The sequence below is a fragment of the Humulus lupulus genome, chromosome 9 (assembly GCF_963169125.1).
Source record: "Humulus lupulus chromosome 9, drHumLupu1.1, whole genome shotgun sequence".
In the NCBI taxonomy this organism is placed as follows: Eukaryota; Viridiplantae; Streptophyta; class Magnoliopsida; order Rosales; family Cannabaceae; genus Humulus; species Humulus lupulus.
In genome coordinates this window covers 168,791,313-168,807,384 of record NC_084801.1, presented here as the reverse complement: position 1 = coordinate 168,807,384, position 16,072 = coordinate 168,791,313, and the positions used below count along the sequence as shown (strand labels likewise).

General features: G+C 46.8%; 1 protein-coding gene across 1 annotated transcript; it reads left to right on the top strand.

Annotated features, from left to right (window-relative positions):
• The first annotated feature begins 1,372 nt into the window (after positions 1-1,372).
• On the top strand, positions 1,373-4,778 carry LOC133800288 (uncharacterized). The gene is made up of 3 exons (XM_062238244.1): positions 1,373-2,666; positions 2,938-3,190; positions 3,284-4,778. The coding sequence occupies exons 1-3, from the start codon at positions 1,373-1,375 to the stop codon at positions 4,776-4,778; spliced, it is 3,042 nt and encodes a 1,013-aa protein (XP_062094228.1).
• Positions 4,779-16,072: the final 11,294 nt, after the last annotated feature.

Here is a 16,072-nt window from a genome sequence, read left to right as displayed (position 1 = left end):
AGTCCTTCCTTCAATTTCTCTAACCCCTGTATCCATTCTATCACAGAGTATTACCAAGAAACTGAACCGTTCTTCAATTTTCTTCATCGCCTTGCAAAGTATCCTTAGAATCACCTAGACTAGGGTCGGAAATTCTCAACACATGAGATAGATACAGAGAGAAGAAGAGAAAAGAATAATGAGGCTTAGAAAATGACTTATGTTTGTAGAGAGAATCTAAAACCTACTAGATCTTCTGATCTTCTCAAAAACTTGTGTATGTCATCTCTCACTTAGCACTCCTTTTATAGACTCAATTAGGCCATTTAATTTAATTTAAAAATCAATAAAATAATAGATAATATCAGCCCTAGGTCGAAATTATTATGGGCTTTAGGCCCGTGAAATTTCCCATTTGATTATAAGTCCATTGGACTTAAAATCAATGCCTGTATTATTTTCTATTGATTAATTAATTAAATAATTATTCAAATCCTTTATCAATTTAATTATTTATAATTTTAACCTTGATTTAAACTTATTTATTAATTTAGATACCAATTTATCTTAATTAATAAAGCTGCCATAATTTCTCTTTTCTTCACCAAATTACATAACTCTGTGAAACTATCAAAAATTGACCTAGTCAAATTTGATAATTCTAATTGATAATTAAATCAATTAATTGAGACTATCTAGAAGATTTTATCCAAGGTACAGTGACCATGGGCCTATGAAATCAAGCTCCAATAAGTTATCATAAATCTAACAAATAAATTTACTAACTTATTAATTCTTCGTGACTCCACTAAAGACTCGGAATTGCACTCTTGAATTCATAGAACGCTCTATAACAAATATAGATACGTTATTAATTATCCATTGTTACTCAATCCTCTATAGACGGTCTACAATGAGATGGGACTAAAATACCGTTTTACCCCTCATTGTATTTTATCCTTAAAACACTTAGTTCATTGTAAATGATATTTCAGTAAACTAATATTAATTACTGAAATAAGATCTCTATAATTTAGCACCTTGAACCAAACTAAAAGGAAACCATCGTTTCACTTCTTCATCCGAAGCAATAGATGTTCATCTCTATAGTTAACACTCCCACTCAATTATACTACCAAGTTCCCAAGATGTAAGTACAGGCTAGTCCGTAGGGTAAGCTGGTAACGAACAAGTCAAAGAACTCAAATAATACAATCATTTAGAATACTAACCACTCATAATTGAGATTGAATTGACTTATGGTCAACTATATGATATGACTAGAATAGATAATAATGGTATATTTACTTATCCTATCAACTGTCAATATCGGTCTAGTCCGATGTAACAAATACATCCGATATTTAGCGTGAAGTTCCTCCTTCTCTCTGCCATGGCGTGGCAACGTAAGGTGGTGCAGAAGCTTGTACAGCCAGATGCTCGGCAGGAGCTCCCTTCATCCATTGAAAATCCTTCTGTCTTGCCTCCGTCCGGATTGGATTGCGAGAATGATGTTGTTGAGACTGTGCCCTCAGAGACCCCTGTGAAATCTGGTAAGGAGGCGTTTGATCCTTCTCAGGTAAACCAGTCTACTCCTGAAGTAAGATCCTATTCATGGGCGGAGGAGGTAGAGACCCAGTCTTTTCAAGAAGCTGTGAAGGAAACCTGGTCCCGATTTAAGGAATCTCTGCCTCTACAGGTGGGTACAAAATTGCAATTCAAGGAACCTCTTCAGAAGGATGGTCAAAAAATTGCACAGCTAGACATTGTGGAAATTGCAGTAGAAGCTTCATTCTGGAAATATGCATTGATTTGTGTGGTCATTGGAGCCAACCCGCCCTTACCTGTTTTTGAAGGTTTTATCAATCGAATCTGGGGAAAACTTGGGATTGAACGAGTGGCAAGAATGATTTCAGGTTTTACTATGGTCAAATTTAGAGATGAGACTACTCGTGACTTGGTTCTAGAATCAGGGGTAGCTCATTTTGACAAGAAGCCAGTTATCTTACGGCCATGGACAACTGATATCGACTCTTTGAAATCGATTAAATCAATACTAGTTTGGATCAGACTTCCCGATCTAAGTTTACAGTATTGGGGAACCAATTGTTTGAGTGCATTGGTTAGCACAATTGGGAAACCAATAATGATAGATAAGATTACCAAAGACAGGTCGATGATAAAGTTTGCTCAGATTCTAGTAGACATGGAGATATCAGAATCACTACCTAAATACATTAGCTATATCAATGAGAGAGGTCAAGTAGTGGACCAATTGATTGACTATGAGTGGTTGCCTACGAAGTGTTCTCAGTGTAAAAAGCTAGGGCATACAGATTTTTCTTGCAAATTTGTGGAAGGAGTGGTTTGGATAAAGAAGGAGGTCATGACAACTCCTGTTGATGGAGGTTCTGATCATAAAGAATCTGATAGTCTTCTGAATCCGGTCCAGGCAACTTCAGCTCAGACTCAATCAAAGGAGGCAGCAGAATCCCACCCTGTGAAACTTCCAAAGGATCAAGGATGGGCTTACCTGAAAAAACCAGGAACTCAGAAATCGAAAAACTCAGCAACTGCCCAGAATACAAGTAATACTTTCAGTGTTCTCCAAGAACAGAAGCAGTTTCTCACTGACCCTTCCTTGTTATTGAACTTAAATGGAAAATTTCAACATATTGAGCTGGAATGTTAGAGGATTAAATAAAAGGAATAAGCAGTTATCTATTTTAGATATCTGCAAGTTGAATAAGATTGGCATTGGGGCTCTTTTAGAAACTAAAATAAAAGGAGAGCGAATTAAGGATGTTATGAGTTCAAGTTTTATGGGATGGGATTTTTAAAGTTGTTTGAGCTTGGAAGGTAGAATTCTTTTAATTTGGAAGGATAGCTGGGTCAAAATAGAAGTATTAAAGGATCATGCTCAATTTCTTCACTGTAAGATTCGGATTTGGGCTACAGGCCAGTCTTTTTGTCTCACAGTAGTTTATGGCTCTAACCAACTGGAGGCTAGGAGAGTTCTTTGGTCTGAATTATCTGCTCTAGCCTTCCCTGTTAAGCCATGGTTAATAGTTGGAGATGTTAACGCTGTCTTTGGCTCAGCAGACCGAATGGGTGGTAAGGCCATATCTCTTAAAGAGCTAGAGGATGCTAGACAATGGCTTGATCTCGATATAGTGGAAGAAATGAAGATTATGGGTTCTTTTTATACTTGGTAGAACAATCAAGATGGGATCAATCGTATCTTTTCCAAGTTAGACTGAGTCTTTTTTAATGAGGATTGGCTTGACTCTTTTCCTAATGTCAGTGCCATAGCGAATTGGGAGGTAGTTTCAAATCATTGTGCAATAGTTTTGAAGCATATTCCAGTCCAGAATAAGGGAATGCATCCATTTCGGTTCTACAATATGTGGACTAGCCATCCTAAATTCAAGACAACTATTTTGAATAGCTGGAATAAACCTTTAAAATCTGAGGGTTGCAGTCTAGAGCAGATTTCCAAGAAATTGCATCGGCTTAAGTTTAAGTTGAAGAGATTTAATTGGAAGGTTGTTGGAGACATTGTCAAAAATTATGAGGAAAGCAAGAATACTTACCAGCAAGCTAAAATTAGTCTTTTTTCTGATCTGACTAATCAGGCCTTGAGTGTAGCTGAGAGATCCTCTTATCTAGAGTTTAAGAAACAAGAGGCAGCTTATGCTAGTTTTCTGTACCAGAAGAGTAAGATAGATTGGATCCGCTTTGGTGATGAAAACTCAGCCATGTTCTATGCTAGTATGAAGAAAAGGAAAGCCAATAACAGAATTGTTTCTTTTGTTTCAGAAAATGGCAGAGTAGAAGCGGATTACCCAAAGGTGATTAATCATTTTATTCATCACTTTCAGTCTTTCTTGGGTTGTTCTAGTGCAGCTTCTGGACATATTGAATCTTCAGTCGTGAACTTAGGTCCGCTTCTGAGTCTAGATGACCAAACTGATCTGATTAAGCCTTTCTTTTCTCAAGATGTCAAAACAACCATGTTCAGTATTAAGGCTGTTAAAAGTCCTGGTCCAGATGGTTTTGGAGCTGGTTTTTTCAAAAGTTTATGGTCTGTCATAGGGAAAGAGGTGTCCATTGCAGTGCTTGAATTCTTTGACACAGATTATATCCCGAAGTCTTTGAATAATACCATTTTAACTCTTATTCCTAAAGTTAGTCATCCAAAAAATGCAACAGAGTATAGATCAATTGCTTGCTGTAATACTCTGTACAAATGCATCTCTAAAATACTTTGTAACAGATTGACATCTATTCTTCCTAAGTTGGTCAATCAAAATCAAGGGGCTTTCGTTAAGAATAGATCTCTTGCCCATAATGTCCTTATTCTTCAAGATCTTCTTAAGGGTTATAATCGCAAACGAATTTCTCCTCGTTGCTTAATGAAGATAGATATCAGCAAAGCCTATGATTCCATTGATTGGGATTTTTTAGAGAACCTGCTGAATGCATACAAGTTTCCTGGCAGATTTATTAGGTGGATTATGATATGTCTAAGAGGCTCCTCGTATTGCATTCTCATGAATGGTCAGCTCCAAGGTAGCTTTAAGGGTGGTAAAGGGCTTCGTCAAGGTGACCCCATCTCTCCCCTTCTCTTTGTTCTAGTCATGGAATATCTTACACGAGCATTTCATGGGGCTGCTAAGGACAAGAAATTCAGGTTCCATCCGTTATGTAAATCATTGAATATTACTAATCTTTGCTTTGCGGACGATTTACTTCTTGTTTGTAAAGCTCATGCTAGTTCTATTCAGATTATTCAATAGACTTTTGGATCATTCTCAGCTGCTTCTAGTCTGTACTTCAATAATTCCAAGTCCCGCATATTTTTTGGGGGTGTCTCTAGTACTGAGAAGGCGTATCTGCTGAGTCTTTCTAAGATGACAAAAGGGATTTTTCCTTTAGTTTATCTTGGCATGCCTTTGAGACCTACAAAATGGAAATCTATGGACTATGTTCTCATTATTTCGAAAATTAGGCAAATATTACATGGTTGGGCTAGTCGAAACTTGTCTTATGCTGGTCATGTGCAACTTATTCAGTCGGTCTTAATGGGGATAAGGAATTATTGGATGAGCATCTTTCTTCTTCCTTAAAAGGTCATCAAGGAAATAGATTGTCTTTGCAGGAACTTTTTATGGGGTGGTAAAGGCACTAGAAGTAAGCTTCATCTTGCCTCTTGGGATCTTGTTTGCAAACCTAAATCTTATGGTGGTTTAGGCTTTAAAGAGGGATCTCTCTGGAATAAAATCAATCTTGCTAGATTCATTTGGGCTATCTCTTCTAAGTAGGAGATCCTTTGGGTTAAATGGGTTAACTGTATTGTACGCCCTAGATTTCCCACGGGCTGGTTAGCAGGTCGAGCCTCGGACTAATCAAGGTTAGTCCGTAAGCCTCCCCAGGTCAGAGATCTGGTTTTCCAGGCCGTACCCACTTAGCTCGAGGTATCCTCAAGAACTCGCCAATGCTGCCTAAGACTGGGGGAAGGAGTCCTTCTGGCCGAAGGTTGGGTCAGTGAAGCAGCTCGTTGTGCGAGTTTATGCTCGTGGATTCCTGATCCTTTGTGAAGTCAACACACGCAAGATAAGCGTGCCTATATCTGACATCACGTGTCCGATATCTCCCTGACTTTCCGGGCACGCATCAGGAACGTGCGCATCCAGACACCCACGGCTGGGTTGGGCCGTGCGGCCCATTATCTCCTTACATACTGATTAGACCACACTTATGTGTCAGGTTTAGGAATTAATCATAAATGTTGCAGAGTTGATATGACCAATGGTAAGGTCACGTGATGACCTCCCTACCAACTTCCAGGTGCCTTCTCCTATAAATATGGGGACCCTGGGAGTTGATAGGGGTTGGAAAAAATAGTCTCTGAAGAGCCATATACTTTGTAAACCAAATACCCAGAATACATCAATAATATTGACTAGTGGAGTAGAAGGATTTTAACCTTTGAACCACTTAAAAACGCGTCTTAAGTCACCTAGTTCACTCTCTAAGATTTCATATCTGTGACGGTTCTACTTTCAGCACTAATCCCTTTCTCTTCTTCTCTTAATTACCTGTTGGCGAAGAACCGCGTCAACAGTTTGGTGCTTTCATTGAGAGCAAGTTCGATTAGTGCTACCGCAAACACCCAACTATGGTGACCACTCGATCCAGGCATGGCAACGAAACAGAACAGCAAGATGGGCAGGAGGCCCACCATGCTGCCATCCCTGATGAGCAAATTCCTGAAGTCCAGCAGAGGCCAGGAAAGCAGCCGGCGGGCCAGGACGACACTGGTAGCTCAGCACCCCAGCCACCTAATCCGAACCCGTGTTATTATACTGCGGTGGAGATGGAGAATGCTCAACTGAGGAGCCAGTTAGCAACAGCCGGTCGGCAAATCCAGGATATTCTGGCTCGACTACCCCCTCTCACAACCAACATTAACATTGGAGAGAGGCAAGGTGAGGCTCCTAAGTCTCGCCGGATTAATCGGTCCAGACATAGCCGTTCAGATAGGCCTCGTGCAGCCAACTCTGCCCCTTCATCACACCATCAAGAGACAAACTTCAGGGAAATGCCTGGGGTCAGACAGCAGCAATACAGCCGTTCGGTTAGGGCGTCAACCCCTAGCTCTCAACCTTCCTCGAGGGCGCCCAGGAGAGCTCGAGGAAACTCCCGAAGGAGATCCGGGGCGGGCCAGCAGCGCCAGCCCATCCCAGAAGACCGTCCTGCGCCTCGTCCAGCTCGCCCTGGGCAGGACCAGCAAGCTGGCAGGGGCGAAAGGCCCCCGCCAAATTTGATCCGTACGGACGGAACTAGGATCGCCTCCCCAGTCAGGCATCCTCCTTCTCCAATCAGATAACCATCTCCTCAGCCCATTCGGGACGTCCCAGCCTACGGGAGTAGTAGGAGAGACCCGCCGTCGGCTGGGCCTTCCTGGCGCAGCAGGGTGCCAGGGGAAGGATCAGGTCGTAACCACCAAAGACGCACTCCAAGCCTATCGAGCAGGAGCCACTGGACCGGTAGTCGCCGGAGTGATCTCTCGGGAGGAGACCTGCGTCAGCGACTGAGTTCGGCACAAAGTATCCAGACTACACAAGGAGGCGACCTCCGAGATCACCTCAACTCTCACAGAGACGATCGAACCGAAGATGGTAGGCAGGCCCGCTCGGCGGGGGTCCGATCCGAAGTACGTAACGGAGGGAATGTCCCAAATAACCTATCTCAAGATAGGAGGGGCAACAACCCACCTAATGTGTACAATGGGTCCGGAGCTGTGGAACAGCCCCGAAATAACCCAGGATCTCAGGACAAAACCCTTGAGCGCCTGACTCAGATGGAGGAGCTGATGAGAAAGCTCCTGACAGAAAAAGAGAAAGACGAGTATGATTCTGGCGACGAAATGGAACTCTTCGCCCCTAATATAGCAGCGACAGCCTACCCGTCTAGTTTCCGTATGCCGCATTTGTCAAAGTTCAACGGGGACGGGGACCCGTCGGATCATTTGGGGATGTTCAACACCCTAATGATGGCTCATAACATTCGCCCGGAGCTGCGTTGCTTGATCTTTCCTTCCACACTGATCGGACCTGCCAGGCATTGGTTCAAGCAAAGTAAAAGACAGTCAATCAGTTCCTGGAAGACTTTTTCAGCTGACTTCAAAAGGGCATTCCACGCCTCCCAGGCCGCCCGAATCCAGGCAGACTCCCTAGCTAACGTAAGACAGCAGCCCGGTGAGACGCTAAAAGCCTACTTGAGCAGATTCGCGAATGTCGCTGCTCGAGCTCGGGACGCTGACGATAGCTCTAAGCTCATGGCCATGAGAACCGGAATCCTGGTTGGAGGAGACCTGTGGAAAGATATTCAAAGGAAGGGAGTCGGCTCGGTTAACGAATTCCTTGACAGAGCCCAAGAATGGATAAACTTAGAGGAAGCTGAAGCTTCAGCCGCGGGGACCAGCCAGGTTCCCGAGAAGCCTGCAGGAGCAGGGACGGAGATCGCGGTGGCAATTCCCGGCGACGCGCAGAACAACCAGCCCGGCGGGGGCAAAAGAAAGGGAAACGGTGAAAACAGCCAGCACGGTCAAAAGAAGAATAAGTCTGTGGATAAATTCAAGCCCGTATTCACAACATATACCGAGCTCACCCAGTCCAGGGAAAATATTTTCCTGGCCAACGCTGCTCAGTTCCCCTGGAAGAGGCCGGAGCCATTGAAGCACCACAAGGGAAAGAAAGATACTTCAAAGTTCTGCCGTTTCCATAACGACATCGGCCACAATACCGACGATTGCAGACATCTAAAAGATGAAATCGAGACTCTCATCCGAGCAGGCCCCTTGGCGCAATATTCACGAAACAGGGTCCCAGCAGGTCGACCAACTCCAGAAGTCCCAGCCAATCAGCCCGGGCCTCGGGTAGATCAGGACGACCCTCCTCCCGTGATCGAGGGAGAGATATCCACCATCTCTGGAGGGCCACATATGGCTGGCACAAGCAGAGGCGCACAGAAGAGGTATGTGAATGAGTTAAAGGCTCATAACGCAGCGGAGTTCGTCCCGGAGCAACGTCAGTCAAAACAGCAACAATTAGAGAAACAACCGATAACTTTCACGGAGGAAGACACAGGCCATGTCCAATTCCCTCATAACGATCCCTTGGTCGTAGCAGTCCAGCTCGCCAACCGGAAAGTAAGGAGAGTGTTGGTGGACAATGGGAGCTCGGTGAACCTCCTATTCCGATCCACCTTAGAAAAGATGGGTCTGACTGTCGCCGGGCTAAAGGCCACCTCGATGATGCTATATGGTTTTTCGGGAGAAGGATCAGCAGCGATAGGGACGATCGAGCTGGTGATCACCCTAGGAGAAGAGTCTCGGACAGTCTCCAAGTTGCTTGAGTTCGTGGTCATTGACTGCTCCACCGCCTACAACGCCATTTTGGGCCGACCTGCGCTCATAGCTTTCGAGGCCATCACTTCAGTTCGACACCTCGCCATGAAGTTCCCTACTTCAACAGGAGTCTGTACCATCAAGGGCGATCAGCTCGCTGCCAGGGAATGCTACAGCATTTCCATGAAGGGAAAGTCAAAACCCGGGCAGCTGGCAATGGCCATTCAGGGCGTAGAGGAATCTCTGGGACCCAAGGCGGCTCCCGAGATTGAAAAACCTCAGATTTCCGAAGAGGAAAAGATCGCCCTAAATGAGGACATTGACCCCCGAGTAGGTGAGGTTAGATCCGAGCTCCAGGCTATTGAGGAGCTCGAGGAGGTGAACATTGACGAACAAAATCCGTCACGGACGGTTAAGCTTGGGAAGAACCTCTGCGACAAGAGAAAGGCGGAGCTGATTGCATTTCTGAAGAATAGCTTGGACGTATTCGCCTGGTCCCACAAGGACATGGTGGGGATTAGTCCGAGTGTCATCATGCATACACTCCACCTGGATAAAAGTGTTCCTGCCAAATCCCAAAAGCAGAGGCGTTTAGGAACGACCTGAGCCGAAGCCCTTGAAGAAGAAGTGGCCCGGCTCAAAAAGTGTGGTTTTATCTGCGAAGCCAAATTTCCAATTTGGGTCGCTAATCCCGTGCTGGTTCCAAAGCCCAACGGGAAGTGGCGGACCTGTATTGACTTCTCCGACCTGAATAAAGCCTGCCCCAAGGATTGCTTTCCATTGCCAAGGATCGATCAGCTGGTAGATGCCACAGCAGGGCACGAGCTCATGTCCTTCATGGACGCGTACTCAGGCTACAACCAGATCGCGATGAACCCGGCGGACCAGGAGCATACCAGCTTCATGACCCCAACGAATGTCTACTGCTATAAAGTCATGCCATTCGGTCTGAAGAATGCCGGAGCTACCTATCAGAGGCTAGTAAATAGAATGTTCGCGAACCAGATCGGAAAGAACATGGAGGTGTATGTTGATGACATGCTTGTCAAATCAAAGACTGCCGACAACCTTGTTCCCGACCTGGAAGAATGTTTTAAAATACTACGAGAATACAGCATGAGGCTCAATCCTCAGAAATGCACGTTCGGTGTCGCATCAGGGAAATTCCTGGGGTTCATAGTCAATACCCGAGGAATCGAGGCAAACCCCGACAAAATCAGGTCACTGCTCGAGCTTCCTTCCCCCAGGTCGCGGAAAGACGTCCAAGGCCTCACAGGAAGAGCGGCTGCACTCAACCAGTTCATTTCCAAATCAACCGACAAGTGTTTGCCCTTCTACAACCTGCTCCGGGGAAACAAGAAGTTTGAGTGGACAGTAGAATGCGAAAGCGCATTCCTCGACTTGAAGGCGCATCTGGCTGAGCCGCCCGTGCTGTCCAAGCCCAGGGCAGGAGAACCTCTTTATCTGTACATGGCCGTCACTGAGGATGCAGCAAGCGCCGTGCTAGTGCGAGAAGAGGATCAAGTTCAAAAGCCAGTCTACTACATCAGCAAGAGACTCCTCGGAGTAGAGTCAAGGTACCCACTGATGGAAAAACTGGCGTTCTGCCTAATCACGGCCTCACGAAAGCTCAGGCCGTACTTCCAGTCCCACTCTGTACACGTCATGACCGATCAGCCTCTAAGGCAGGTGTTGCAAAATCCTGAAGCATCAGGACGTTTGCTAAAGTGGGCGATAGAACTCAGTCAGTTCGAGATTTTCTATACTCCACGAACTGCCATAAAAAGTCAGGCCTTGGCCGACTTCGTGGCGGAGTGCGCAGGATTCCAGGAGAATCCATCAGAAGGCTTGCCTCAGGTCGCCTCCCCACATTCATCGTGGAAGATCTTCGTCGATGGTTCATTTAACGAGAACGGCTCCGGGGCCGGAATCATCCTGATATCCCCCGAGGGACATAGATTCCACTCGGCGCTAAGGTTCGGGTTCAGGGCGTCTAACAACGAGGCGGAGTACGAGGCTTTGTTGGCTGGGCTGAGGGTAGCTAGCGAGCTAAAGGCGAACTTCGTCCAGTGCTTCAGTGACTCCCAGCTCATGGTGAACCAGGTTCTGGGAGAGTATCAGGCGCGGGGACCAAAGATGGCTGCCTACTTGGCAAAAGTAAAAGCCGAGCTGTCCGCGTTTGGGCGAGGTTCGATCGAACAAATACCTCGGGAGCAGAACGCCAACGCAGATGCTCTCGCCAAACTCGCCACCTCGGGAGAGGCAGAAACCCTGGGGTTGGTGCCAATAGAATTCTTGGAAAAGCCAAGTATAGAGGGAGATCGGGTAGAGATCGAGATGATTGATATTAGGCCGACCTGGATGACTCCCATTCTTGAGTATCTCATCGAAGGCAGGTTACCTGAAGAGCGTAACGACGCACGACGAGTCCTTTATCAATCTCCTAGATATACGCTAGTCGAAGGAGTGTTGTACCGACGTGGGCACTCCCTACCTCTCCTTCGGTGCGTTTTTCCACGAAAGACCCTTTCCCAGTTACTTGGGGGGCATATGGTACCTGGATATAACCAGGTCTCCTTAACGGCTTAGGTGTTGACTCTTATCTATGGGTAAGGGTTAGCACGAACTAAGTCCATTCCTGGTTTTAACCGGATCATAAAACTTAGAAGTTAACTTAAATTTATTGATCGTGGTTCTTCTTAAAGAGCTCGGGATATGGATAAAAGTTAACACGAACTAAGTTTTCAAAATAAGTTCCTGGTTTTAACCGAGTCATAAAACTTAGAAGTTAACTTAAATTTATTGATCGTGGTTCTTCTTAAAGAGCTCGGGATATGGATAAAAGTTAACACGAACTAAGTTTTCAAAATAAGTTCATGTTTTTAACCAGGTCATAAAACTTAGAAGTTAACTTAAATTTATTGATCGTGGTTCTTCTTAAAGAGCTCGGGATATGGATAAAAGTTAACACGAACTAAGTTTTCAAAATAAGTTCCTGGTTTTAACCGAGTCATAAAACTTAGAAGTTAACTTAAATTTATTGATCGTGGTTCTTCTTAAAGAGCTCGGGATATGGATAAAAGTTAACACGGACTAAGTTTTCAAAATAAGTTCCTGGTTGTAACCGGGTCATAAAACTTAGAAGTTAACTTGAATTTATTGATCGTGGTTCTTCTTAAAGAGCTCGGGATATGGATAAAAGTTAACACAAACTAAGTTTTCAAAATAAGTTCCTGGTTTTAACCGGGTCATAAGACTTGGAAGTTAACTTAAGTTTGTTGGTCGTGGCTCTTTCTTAAAAGAGCTCGGGATATAAATAACGGTTAGCATGAACTAAGCTTATATAAAAAAATATATATATAAGTTAAGATTGCCAAGTAAATCGTCTCGAGGTGAAAACACCTCATGAAAAGGTTACAAAGAAAATAAAAAATAATTAAAAATGCTCAAAGAGAAGTGCCCTAAGCCCCATCAGCTGGTCCTTTGGAGGTCGCGGTCTCGTCCTGCTCCACCGCGCCAGAGGCCTCCCCAGTCTCCGAGGGCGGTGCCTCTTTGTTTAGGCGGGCTTGGAGTTTCGGCAGCAGAAAAGCCCAGAGGTCTGGCGGCATAAAAGAGAAATCAGCATTCGGGTTATGAGCCCAGCAGTGATAGAACAGGTCCTGCAGGGACTGCTTCGAGATGGCCCGCTCGGCTTCCAAGGCGGCCTTTAGGGCAGTCTGGGCCTCGGTCTTCGCTGCCTCGAGATCTGCTCGCGAAGTGGCAAGGGAGGTTTTAAGTTCTCGGTTCTCGGAGCGACTCCTCTCTAGCTCGGCCTTTGAAGCCGCCAGCGCATCTTTCGCCGCCTGAGCTACCTGAAGGGCGGCCTGGCGCTCAGCCTCCATCCCCTCGAGCTGAGCCTTGGTCCTAGCAATACCTCGATGAGCGGCAGCAATGCCCTACAAGAAAGGAAGGATAAGTTGGCTAAGTGGAAAAACAAGGCATTGTGTAAGTGTTACAACTTTAAGAGAGTGGGGCAGATTACCGTTAGGGTCATGTCCAACGAAGACTCTATGACTCGGACCGGGCTCGTTGCTTCGATAGCCCGAAGATCCTTCTCTTTGAGCTTGTAGAAGCGGCCGACGGCATAGCTCGCCGACTCATACACCGTCCCCCGGAATGCTTCTGGGATCTTTCCCAGATCTTGGGGGTCGACCGGGATGCGTACGTCCGGAGTCCCGACCTCCAGTACCATGTTCTGGGTGGCTGGTGGAGACCGCTGGGGCGGCGGGGGCATGTGTCCTGCTCGGGCAGCGGGGAGGACCGCCCCCTCGACCTGGGATGGCGGGGTCTTTTCCTTCTCCTTAGCCGGGGATTTGGTGGAGGCCCCGGCCGCGCTCTTGGACTCTCGGAGCCTTTTCAGCCTTGGCCCTGCTGGGGGATTCCCGCCGAAGACTACACCCCACAAATTACCCCCGGGCTGAGACATCTCTTCTGCCAAAGACAAAAACATGGTTATTACAAGTTAGCAAACATACAGAGGTTAAAAGAAAAAAAGTATACGAATATTAAGGGAGCCCTACCCCCCGAGCTGGAAGAGCCTAGGACAATTATCTCACGAACTGGCGCGGATTCTAGGTCCGATTCTGACTCGGGGCTTGACTCCTCTACATACTGTCTAAACCCCGGGGCATAGGCACCCCTCTGAAGTGATGGCCATGTGCGTAAGTTGGTCCCATACTCCTAAAAAAGGATCGACCTAAAAGCTAGGGTGTTATCTACTACTATGGTACCCCTAGGCCGGCTCTCTTGGTGATCCAGCACGAGCCGGTCAACACAATGGAGCAGGAGTGTATTCAGGTCCGGATCCCTCCCGTGATGATGGACGATCTGCCTAGGGTTGAACCTAACCAGCCGGGGGTCTGCAGTGGCCCTATCTACATTCTTAAACAAATAAGGGTTACCTTGACCGGAAGGACCCGCGGCTGCTCCGGTTTGGATCCTCTCCTCGTCCATCCCCTGAGCGACCTCCAAGGTCCTCTTTCTATTCCTCACGAGCAGAACTTCAGCTATTTCGTCCTCCTCATCCTCCTCTTCCGCGACCTCCTCCACGGTGATAGGTTTGTTTGCGCGAGCTGGGGGCGGCCCCCGGGGTCTCTTCAGGTTCAGAGTCTGATTTGGAAAAATCAGTTTGCAGAACACCATCGTCTCGTCCGTCACGAGCACGCGGTAGTCCTTTTCACTGAGGGGCAAGCCTGCCAGTGTTTCATATTGACCCCCGAGGGTCGCAGACTTCTCGGTCCTCGTGTAGATGGCTGCAAGATTGGGCTGGAATCAGAATGGAGTACGGGGGAGCTAAAATTAAACAAAACTCAAAAGGCGAGCTAGGGTCAGGGTTCACTTACGAGGACAATTGAAGTAGTGGTGCTCACAGTTCCGGAACCCAGTTGACATGAAAAATTGTTCCTCGAAGTCATATGGATGACTTGGCAGCTCGATGACCGCCGCCGTATTTGGAAAACGGGTTAAATAGTAAAACCCGTCACCTCGCCCCCGCTGATCCGGGCTGGCTTTGAGGCAAAAGAAATATAAAATATCAGCAGGAGTAGGGACCTCCCACTCCTGCTTCTTGAACAAGTACCTCAACCCTGCCAGCAGACGGTAGGAGTTGGGGGGGAGCTGAAATGGGGCTAGCCCCACGTAGTTCAGAAAGTCGGTGAAGTACTGGTCCAGGGGGAGGAAGGCCCCTGCCTTGAAGTGCTCACCGCTCCAGGCCGCGAACGATTCGTCTAGCAGCGTACAGCTCCGCTCGCCCTCCGCGGCAGGTCGGGCTATGACTGAGGCCTTCCCCAGTGGGATCTTGTGGGTGAGGAAAAGTTTATTGATCTTCGCCTGGTCGGTCACCTTTGAGATGATCCTCTCCGCCTCAAAGAATGCGTCGGGGGCCACCTCAACTTGTCTCTCCACGGCCGGGCCAAAGTGGGGGATCGGCGAGCTGGGCATCACCGCCTTTCCTTTCTCTTGCTGGGAGATCGAGCTTCCCACGTTCTTCTGAGGCAAGTCCCTTTTTGGAGCCATCTGGTCGCCTATCGAACAAAAGAAAACACTTTAGAAAAGGCGACCCAAGCAGAAGGACGAAGCAATTATTATTTACACGAGCTGAGGTAAGCCCAGCCCGTGGAGAGTGGAACCACGCGGTTCAATGAACACGCGCATATGCTCCCAACAGATCCCAGGTTACTCGGAATTCGTGTGTCAGGGGGCTCAGAGTAAAAATTTGCCTTGGGGGGGAAGTTCCAACAGGCAGAACGATGCAAAACCGCTTTTGAAGCGTATCCCCTAAGCTACCCAGTTTTGCACCCAAAGTTCCTAAAAATCCTAACAAGAAATTGTTCCTGAAGAAGCATCTTGAAACCCATACTCTAAGGCAATTTCCTACAACAAGTGTGCCCTAGCCTAAAAGGGGCTGTCACCCTCCTACCCACGCAACCCAGAAAACCCTTGCATGCAGCTACAGTAAAAAAATTTACCTAAGCTACAGTGGCATGTTTTCAAAATGAACAGGGTCAGAAAACTTACAGTATATGGCTGAATGGAAAACGCGAGTGTTGCATTGGTAGGAGCCTCGTCAATGCAGTAGCTTCCAAAGCTTTGGAGAAACTCGTGCGCCTGAGCTTCGAGAACAAGGAAAATGGTGGCAATAGAGTCGAGGGTTTCGTTCTTCTGAAAGTCAGAGAAGGAAGAAGGAAAGAGATTTGGGGAAATTTCTGAATGAAGGGGTGGTCCGTGCGTAGGATGGCCACCCCCTTTTTATATAAGGGAAGGATCACGTGAAGAAGGCTCATGGATGACCCTAGTGAGGGATCCGAGGCCTTCCACTCGAAATATGAAACGACGGCTGGGCAATAGGCTAGGCCATTAAATGCGGTTCTCGTAAAACGTACCGTCACCACCCACGGCGTTCCACGTATTAGACACCTGCACAAAAAGTGGAATGTGAAGGGTTGTAGGGAAGTCTAAAATCCCCTACTGTGGTCTTCTATATATGACGTCATATACCACGAGCAAGAGCTTGGGGGGCAGATGTACGCCCTGGTTTTCCCACGGGCTGGTTAGCAGGTCGAGCCTCGGACTAATCAAGGTTAGTCCGTAAGCGTCCCCAGGTCAGAGATCTGGTTTTCTAGGCCGTACCCACTTAGCTCG